The following is a 10,000-nucleotide window of genomic DNA, read 5'->3' on the forward strand; positions in this document are numbered from 1 at the left end:
TCACTCAGCTGCCCAGCCCAACACTCATGAACCTTTTAAAGAATTTCTACGCAGCATGCAGGCACTTCACCCTGTGACTGATCCTTTTTATTGCCAGCTAATTAGCCTCCTGTTTGTGTAATTCCCCTTTTGGAAAGGGATTGCATTGTTGGGGATATTGCTCAGCTACATTCACCTTTTGGACCAGATCATTTGCCACGCTTAGGACTACGGCTGTCGATTAGTCTCAGTTAACGCAAGCGATTAACGCAAAACAAATTAACTAGATTAATTTCAGTCCATTCAGTCCTACTTCTTGTTCAGCGAAACTCTAGACAAACAAGTTTGTTTACCTTTACGGGAGATAATGCTGCCTGCTTCTTATTTACAATGTCACTTGAAAGTGAGAACTGGCGTTCATATGGCACTGTTGTAGCTAATGTTGCAAGGTATTTACATACCAGATAGTCTAAACATTTGCATGGCCTTTCATGCTTTGACTTGTAGGCTCTAAAATTTTACATTGTTTTGTGCAGTTATGTCAAAAAAAAATTCTACATTTGTAAGTTGCACTTTCACAATAAAGAAATTGCACTACAGTACTTGTATGAGGTGAATTGAAAACTACTATTTCTTTTATCTGTTTACAATGCAAATATTTGTAATCAAAAGTAACATAAGGTGAGCACTGTACACTTTGCATTCTGTATTGTAACTGAAATCAATATATTTGAAATGTAGCTCAGCTCTGAATGTTAGGGCCTAGGTGACTGAGGGGCAGGAAGCCAGGCAGTGCAGTTTCCTACATTAGTGTACATTAAAGTGCTGTTGTAGGAGACATTTCTAGTCTAAAAACATGAGCAGGAGCGGATTTTGGCTAAGGAATGTCAGCGGAGAAAGGCTGTATCTGGAGGGTTGGGGCAGGGGTGAATCCACCGGGTCTGATCCTGCTGCCATTGAAACCAATTGGAGCTTTGCTGCTGAGTCCAGCTGGAGCAGGAATGGGCCCAAAGTTAGCTGCTTTGCCCAGGCCTGGCTCTTGTGTATGCATATGATCCTCACTGCCACACTGAGAGCCATGGAGTGCAGGAGGGGATGGCTGTGGGGACTGGACCACCTGGTGTGAACTCTCCAGGACTCTTTGGTAAATGACAGCATGGGCCCAGCCCTTCACTTTATGACGGCCTCTAAGCTCCCTGTTGTAGCTATTTCCAGTGAGCCTGCTATTGGCGGCAGATAGCTGGAGAAGCTGAGCTCCATAAACCGTACAGTATTCTGTGTGGGGCTTCCAGGTGAGTTCTTAGAGCAGCAGGACCTGCCAGAGAGAGTTTTTTCTGCAAGAGGATGGGGTTTTCCTTGGAAGTCCTTAGAGAAATATCCCTTCCCCCAGCCTTCCCTGTTCTACAATCTGCTGCTTAGCCAGTCAGCTGTTACCCTGACCCCCAGATGTGGCTGCATTTCAGCAGTGCTCTTTTTGTAGGGATGGAACGCATTTGGGGATAAAAGGTGCTATAAAAATACAGGAGGAGTTGCAGCTCTGGGCCCAGTGGGGTAAGACCAGGGACGCTGGGTGACCTTGGCAGTGCAGTTGCCAGCGTTGTATTGCTCAAAAACCAGATTTTTTTTGCTGTTTTTGCATGTTCCATTTTGCAGTTGATACGTCTGTATTTCCAGCTCAATGGGCAATCGGTTTACTGGCTGATGTGGTGCCAAGTTGCTCTGTACATCTTTAGACCACTGCAGGCTGCAATCTGTCAGGGGCTTTTTGGACAAGCATATGCTTTTCTACTTATTATGCTGATCTAGTGCTCATTAATCCAGTCATCTAACTCCAAGGAGCTGACAAAGTCAGCCCTGCTCAGCCTGATGACCGGTCCTCCTTCCCCTCGAAGGAGGAGGACCCAGCTAGGCTAGATTACACCAGGGCAGAGGCAATGCATTGTCTGCCCTGCAAGCACATTCAGGCAATGGCAGAGCAGGGTGCGAATCTCCCAAAGATGGTCGGGGCACACTGCTGTGTGCTGGGCATAGCTATCTGCAGCTGTGCTCGGGCTGCTGGGCTGCCCGATCTTCTGGGCAGGGACCATGAATATAAGAACGGCCATACTGGGTCAGACCAAAGGTCCATCTAGCCCAGTATCCTGTCTGCCGACAGTGGCCAATGCCAGGTGCCCCCGAGGGAATGAACTTGGTGGCAAGAATACTGTGGGAGACCGTATCAAAAGCTTTGCTAAAGTCAAGGAATAACACATCCACTGCTTTCCCCTCATCCACAGAGCCAGTTATCTCATCATAGAAGGCAATTAGGTTAGTCAGGCACGACTTCCCCTTGGTGAATCCATGCTGACTGTTCCTGATCACTCTCCTCTCCTCTAAGTGTTTCAGAATTGATTCCTTGAGGACCTGCTCCATGATTTTTCCAGGGACTGAGGTGAGGCTGACTGGCCTGTAGTTCCCCGGATCCTCCTCCTTCCCTTTTTTAAAGATGGGCACTACCTTAGCCTTTTTCCAGTCATCTGGACTTGTTTCCTTTGCCCCTCTGGCTGACTCAGCATCTTCCCTCCCTGGCATGGAAGGGTGAAAGGCTCAGCTCTGCAGCAGTGTGCAGCCTCCAGAATAGCTTTCCTCCATTTTGTGCAGCCAAAGTGGTCCTGTGCCAATATAGCATCTGCATCCAACACCAACACCAGAGCCAGGATTCCACAGCATTGATGCCTGCTAGAATTGTGGCATTCCTGGTTATAAGGAATTCCTCTTAGAACAAGACCTCAAATGATGTGAATGCCTGCGGACACTGGGCATGCAGGAAGAACGGTCTGGCCTTTCCCCTCACGGGAAGGAGGAATCAGCGCCCTGCTCGGGAGGTCGTGGTGGATCTAGCTGGCTTTGCTGAAGCTGCTGGGTCTACAATGAATTGTCTCTTGCTCAGTTCCAGGCTCCCCCACCGGGATAAAAGCCTTCCCATCTTCTGCCAGCAGCATGGTTGTGTCCTGGCTTCCCCCCAGCTAAGTCGAACAGGATCATCCGGAAGTACACCATCTTCTACTCCAGCCCTGGGTCCGGACAGCCGGTAAGTAGGACACGAGGAAGCGTGGGTGATTGGGCGGGTGCTTGGCAGTGAGGAATTAACTTTTCTGCTCAGAAGAGACTGCATGCATCACTGGAGGGCATGCATGAAAACACCCTGGCCCCCCACCCCCAATATGCACCCCCAGCTAGCAGAGCAGCCTTGGGCTGCCTAGCAGCCTGGCATCAGATGTGGTAAACGGGCACACTGGGCTTGCCGTAGGAGGGAGCTGGGAAACTTTCATCTCAGTGCTCAAGGGGTCAGAAAGCACCTGGGGGCCCCTCAGCTACACGAGCTAATGGGTCAAATGGAAATGCAGGTGGGAAAGCCTAGGCGCCTTCTCACACTCCTAGCTGTCACCCCTTGTTTATTTAACAACCTGCCCCACTAGAGTCAAACCCAGGGCACAAGTCCCTGCCACTCGACCTAAACAAGTAACTGTTCGCAGATAGGAGTAGTGGGCTGTTATCCTCTGCATGGACCATCCCGAGGAAGGGGACATAACATTTGTCTAGGATTTTGCATTTATTGCCTCTTGCTCATCTGACCCTATGCATTCCTAATGCTCATAATCTAAAGGCACCTCTTAGCAGTGATAGCAGAAGCCCACTGCCCTGAGTATTGAAGCGAATCAGTTGTTTTTACGACAGATTAGTGTATTTCTTGAGCATTGGTGGATGTTCTGAATGCCCCACAGATGGTTTCTGTCTTAGACTCCCCTCCACTTGTACATTTATTGCTGTGGTGTCAATGGTTTATGGGTGTAAACTCAGCACTGGTGTCAGGGATCACTTGTGCTTTTAAAAAGCAACCAAGTCACAAGATACATTTTAAGATGTCTCCTGTACGGTCCCCAGTCAGTGCAGCCTGCAGGCACTGAGCCCCTCCTGGCACAGTTTCTGGATGGGGGATTTATCCGGTCCTGGGGAATTCTCCAGAGCGGAGGCAGTCTTTTGTTTGTTCTACTTAGGTGACATCTTCAACAAACACGCCCTGGTGTCCCGTGCAACAGCATTTCTTGTGTTTAGAGCTTTGTCTTCTTGCAGGAAACTTGTGGGCAGAAAGAAAGGGGCCAGCGCACGTGTGTGAGAGAGAGCAAGATAGCACACACATTTGCGGGGGTGAATGTGAGTCCTCAGTAAGACTGTGAGGCTGAGCGGAGAGCCAGGCACACAGCAGACAAGGGCTGCATCAGCTGCCCATCAGCCTTGACCTGCAGCATCCCCATTATTCCAGAGAACACTGTTCCTCCCTCCCAAGCTCTGCTGGTGCCCCAGAGTCCTGATCCCCAGCAGCCCCTGGTACCCCAGTTCTGACTCTCCGCTCCACTGGCTGCTAATTATTCTGAAATGGGCAGAGCTGAAGGACGCCCTCCCCCTACAGAAATCACTCACCCTCAGCCCCTTCCCCAACGTGAACTCACTTGAATTCCTACTTCTAGAGGTGAGAAGCCCAGACTGTTTGATAGGGCTGCCCTTCCTCTTCCATTGCACAGCTCCCTGACTGCAGGCCAGGCAGGGAGATGTGCCATGTAGTGGAGGGAGCTTCTCTTAAACTAGTAGCATCAAGTTGAAAAGGAATAGACCAACTCCAGGAGTGAGAGGAGGAACCTTTCAAGAACTGAGCTGGGATCCCAGATCACTTCTAGTGTAAGGAGAAAACGGAGGAACCTGCCCTACCACCGTACATCTGCCCTGACATTTCCAAGGAGCCTGGCCTGTGGAAGATTCAGGCTCCTTGCGTCTGGTATCAATCCGCCCCAGGTCTGTGCTACCTGCAGACACTTCCACTTCATCTACCATGCCTGACTCTGTCTAAAACAAGCTGCTTAGTGGATTCATGTTTTATAGATTTTCATGTTCTGTTGTTTACAAACCTCGTTGGAGTAAATATCTGAGCGATGTTCCAGCTGCAGGTGTGTGTCAGGGAGGCCGTGTCAGGCAGTGTGAAAATATCCCACTGAAAGCAAAACAACTTGATACCGCGCCTCAGAAATCAGAGGAGATAGCCCAGCTGCTCCCGTCGGGTCCATCCTACTGGGTCAGTGCGGGATTGGTTCTTGCTATGTGTGGGACGTGGGTTTCTCCATCTTGTCTCTCGGGAACTTCCTTAGGGGACACGGTTGTATAAAATTTCCTTTCATAAAATCATAGAATATCAGGGTTGGAAAGGCTGAACCCCCAGCCAGAGCTCTCCCCCCCGCATCCCAACCCTCTGCCCCAGCCCTGAGCCCCCTCCTGAACCCCTCATCCCTGGCCCCACCCCACATCCCAACCCTCTGCCCCAGCCCTGAGCCCCTCCCACAGCCCAAACCCCTCATCCACAGCTCCACCCCAAACCCCTCAGCCCCAGCCAGAGCCCTCACCCCCCCACCCCGCCCTAACCTGGGCCACCTTCTACAGTCCGAACCCCTCAGCCCCATCCGGCTCTCACATTGAAGGTTTTTTCCCCAAAGTGGCCCCCACTTCAAAGATAGTGAAGAGCACTGTAGTAAATAATAACATATAACAATTTGCTTAATCTAGATAAAAATACCCAAAATGCTGGGGCTTCCACCACTTCTTAGGGAAACTTTCCTGGCAAATAGCCCTGCCTGGAGTGCCTGCCTGCCCACTCCCTAAATGTAGGTGTGTTACAGGTTGTCCCTCTGTGCCCGATCTCTGTGGGTTGGTCCACCCCAGCAGTGGAATCTGCTCATTAGCAAAAGCTCCAGCGTTTATCTCTGCAGGTCCCTGTCTGATCGTTGGGGTCAGCCGAGATGGTAGCCTCACACAAGGATAATCTGGGGTGGTCCCTAAAAGCCAGGACTTGTCCGAGCAGAGGTTAGGTTGCCCAGACTGTTGCTATGACTAGTATGGCTGTACTGGTGGGGGGGAGGGGAAGGAGGGGGCGGGGTTGGTGGCTGCATCAAAGCCTGGGCGGGAAGAGGTGCATGAAAGGGTGTTGAACAGATGTGTCCCCTTAGTTCTCCAACCTGGAGTGCTTTTTACACTGCTTTGCTGTGATAAGCACCACTACTGGTCAGTTCATACACAGCCTCCAGGTTGTGAATTACTCCCAGCTATACAGCATGAGTGTCGGCAACCAGCCACACAATGTTACGCTTCAGGAGAAGAGCAGCAAATTCCCAGTCTCAGACTCCCCCTCACCTCCAGCAATGTGCATCTTGTACTGCCCAGGACACTAGTGGACAGCATGAGCTCATATAAAGGCTGTTGTTTCATTAACAGAAAATGATACGCTGAAGCCATGTTATCTCAAGTGGAAGGTCCCAAATGCACTGGTTAGCTAATACAATTGTTTTATTGTTATTCTTTCTTTCTGTAGTTAAAAGTCAGCAGTTCTCCAACTGGGGGCCCTGATGAGAAAGGGGGTTGCGGTATTGCAAACCTTACTTGCGTGCTGCCTTTAGAGCTGGGTGGCTGGAGAGTGGTGGCTGCTAGCTGGGTGCCCAGCTGTGAAGGCAGCACCGCTGCCAGCAGCAGTGCAGAAGTACGGGTGGCAGTACCATACCATGCCAGGTCAGCAGCTGATGCTGTATCACTGCCCAGCTTTGAAGGCAGCGCATAACTAAGAGTGGCATGGTATGGGGAGGGAGGTTGTCACAGCCTGCAATATTTTCAAAGGGGGTCCCAGCCAAAATGTTTGAGATTGTTTGTCTGTTTTAAATTATTACAAGTACTGAGGCATAAAAGTGAGATTTGGTTAAAAAGAAAATAAGATAAAATGCAAAGTAATACCTAATTTAGCAAGTTAAATGGATTCAAAACTAAGCTTTTTCTTACCATATGCTCTTCACAGTCTGTACTGTATGGAGGCCTCCAGGCTAGGACCTGTCTGTCAGTTAAGTGTTTCTTTAGGTGGTGTTGCTGCTATGAGTGGAGAGGAGTGGAGGAGAGGGGTGATTTTTCCTCTCTCCTTATACAGAGGTAATATCCCTCTGGGGTTCAGGTGAGAGGAGGCCTGGGGAATGTGTCTTTACATATTGGCAAAATTCTTGCTCACACCCTTCTTCCTGCAAAAAAATGGCTGTTTATCCAGGTGCTACTCCACAATAGCCAGATATCAGCATAATCAAGTGGATTAAGGTGTTGGCTAGCCCTCTGCCTGTAAGGAACTGGCCTGTGCCTGTTTTTCTAAATGTAGCAATCCCACACAGTAGAATGTTATAATTTTATCATCCTGGTAAATTACGTGTGGTAACATTGTATGTAATTTTCAGCAGATTATGAGTTTTCAAATGATACCTCACAAGACATACTTAGACTATACTGCTACAAAGATAATTTTTTTACATTCATCCTTTTTCCAAGACTGTCAGATCATATAGTTATTACCGTATGTAAGGGCTTTATCAAATTGTGTAGATACTCTGAGATTTATTTATTAATGATATTGATTTTTGATGCATGTATTTAAGTATAGAAATTTAAGTAAAACTATTTGAAAAACAACAACAAAAATCTTAAGTGCATGTGTTTATTTGGGTGCACACATGTTCTAGGAGGTGGGGTGATGTGCATGGATCAATCCAATCTATCAATTTGTAACAAAGATAAATGTTTGGATTATATAGTTAAATAATAGGGACTTTTAGCTTCATTTTAGCCAATAGCTAGGTCCAAAAAAAAATTGATCTCTCTTATTTAAAAGAAAAGCAGGATGGTTTTAACAATTTTTTAAGTCTTTTGATTTGTTGAGGATTATTGTTACTTTTTATTTTAGTAGTTTTGTCTCGTTCGCCCATCAAGATGAAGGTGGAAGTCTTTCCAGATTATAATATATTTTTTTAATCTACAACCATCCAATTATGTTTTGTTTTTGTGAATCAGTGTTTTTTCTTGAATCCATGTAGCTGCACATTCTCTTATCCTGATAAATTAACAATCAATTTTAAAGTGTTAGAATCTGTACAAGTAGTTTTTGGCATCCAAGGCTGATTACATCTTATGTTTCTTTAAGGTTGAAAAGAAACAAAATGTAATTTGTTGTTATGATTTACTGTGATTCCTTGCTGTGGGTTAGGCATTTTATTATGAGAAATTCAAAAAATCTTTTCATCTTATTCAGCTGATGGTTTCAGAGAGGAGAAAGTTAAAGTAGGGTTGATATTCTTAAAGATTACAAGGAGACTTTTCAAATTACAATCAAACAAGAGAGCATAACTGTGGGCTGCTTAACTGTCACCTGTTGTATTCTAGCAGTGTTCCAATTTAGTTCTGCTTTCACTACCTTGTTTTCCTTCTCTTTTTTAGCTTGCTGAGATCTCACTTTTACACTTAACTTTTTCTGTTTCTGACAGGCATTTCTGGCTGCCTTTTCATCCAGTTTCTTCTTCGAGTGATTGTTCACGTCCATTACACATTAGGTGTACGCGCGCCGCGTGCACGGACGTTGGAAACTTTTTCCCTTAGTGGCTCCCGTCGGGCCGGCAGGGCCCGCTCCCTCCCGCCAGAGCAGCGCCCCGCTCTAGGGTATATATATCCCTGCCGACCCGACCCCTCCAGTTCCTTCTTACCGTCCGTGGCGGCGTTGGAACAACTCTGTCTCTCGTCTGAGAGTGTCCCTTAGCATAGTCATTAGTGGTATCTACAACAGTTATCAGTTATTAGTAGTTAGTGTTAAGCTTAGTAGTTAACAGCTCATTAGGTACTTAAAGTTCCTGCCATGGTTGCTTGGTCAACCCCGGCACCGGCCCTGGGCGGCGGGGCATGCCGCACGTCCAAGGCTTCAAGGCTTGTGCCACGTGCCGTAAGCCTATGCCATTGAGCGACCCCCACGACTCGTGTCTCCGCTGCCTGGGGGAAGCTCAACAGAAAGAGCGCTGCAAGATCTGCAAGGCCTTTAAGCCCAGAACTAAGAAAGAAAGAGACTTTCGCCTCAAGCAGCTGCTCATGGAGACGGCGTTACAGCCCTCCACTTCGGCGGCACCGTCTGCCTCAGTGCGGAGCGCCCCGGCATCGGTGCGGGAACCGGCGCCGGCGGGTCACTCGAAGCCCACGGCACCGACACAACGGGGGCATGTACGGCACCGGTCGTCTTCGCCGACAAAATCGAAGGGCCAACCCAAGGCCCGAGGACGCTCCCCACATAAGAGGTTAGCGCCGGCGAAGACCTCGAGTGCACCCAAGACCGGCACGGCCCCGGCACAGGCCCCGGTAGTGGCTCCGGCGCCGAAAGGCCCGTCGAGCCCCGGGATAGGCGCGTCGAGTGAGGAAGAAGGGCTGGAGGAGCTCTTGGAACAGCCCTCCACTCCGGACACATTTGAGGCAGCAAAGGACCTCATTGCATTGTCCGTTGAGGGCCCTCCACAAACTGAGGACACTCCGCCGAGACTGCCACACAGAGGCAAGCCGGCAATGGTGCGCCCATCACGGTCGCCATCTCGGCACCGTTCAAGGCACCGGTCCCGGTCGAGCTCCACCTCAGTGGACTCCCGGTTGCCCTCCGCGCAGAAAGCGCCGCAGCAGTCGGGCCTCAGTAAGCGGTCGGCACCGACTCAGCAGCCATACTCGAGTCGGCACCGGGATGCGTCGGCGGTACGTTCCCCGAGACCGACCACCCGTAGTCGTTCCCGGTCCCGTGGTCACCGGTACCGATCCAGGTCCAGGTTGGCGAGACGCTACTCCAGGTCCTGGTCGCGGAGGCACTACTCCCCAAACCCGGACCGGCACCGTTCTACGGCTCCGCCGTGGCCTTCCAGATCACCGTCCGTGGTGTCGGAGACTGACTCGGGCCGGTACGGCGGGTATGCCCATAGGGCACAGGCTAGTAGGGACTACGAAGCCTCTGGCCATCCCCAATGGGGCCAACCAAGCCAATGGCCGTTCTGGACACCCTGGGCCTACCACCAGCAAGGGCCCCCATCCAGGACCTCGAGATCCGGGCCATCGGGGTACCGATCCCGCTCTCCGTGGTACCGCCCGCCCTCTCACAAGGAGGCAACGGTCTCTA

The 10,000-nt window shown here is 49.7% G+C and overlaps 1 protein-coding gene across 1 annotated transcript; it reads left to right on the forward strand.

Moving 5' to 3' along the window:
* Positions 1–7: 7 nt before the first annotated feature.
* On the forward strand, positions 8–9,993 carry LOC101937342 (serine/arginine repetitive matrix protein 2-like; the record flags this gene model as incomplete). Its single annotated transcript, XM_065580228.1, has 3 exons — positions 8–3,049; positions 4,956–5,086; positions 8,349–9,993. A coding segment is annotated over exon 3 (1,236 nt), but the record flags the coding sequence as incomplete, so codon positions are not given.
* Between the last annotated feature and the right edge of the window lie 7 nt (positions 9,994–10,000).

The sequence above is a fragment of the Chrysemys picta genome, unplaced genomic scaffold (genome assembly GCF_011386835.1).
Source record: "Chrysemys picta bellii isolate R12L10 unplaced genomic scaffold, ASM1138683v2 scaf2066, whole genome shotgun sequence".
Taxonomy (NCBI): Eukaryota; Metazoa; Chordata; order Testudines; family Emydidae; genus Chrysemys; species Chrysemys picta.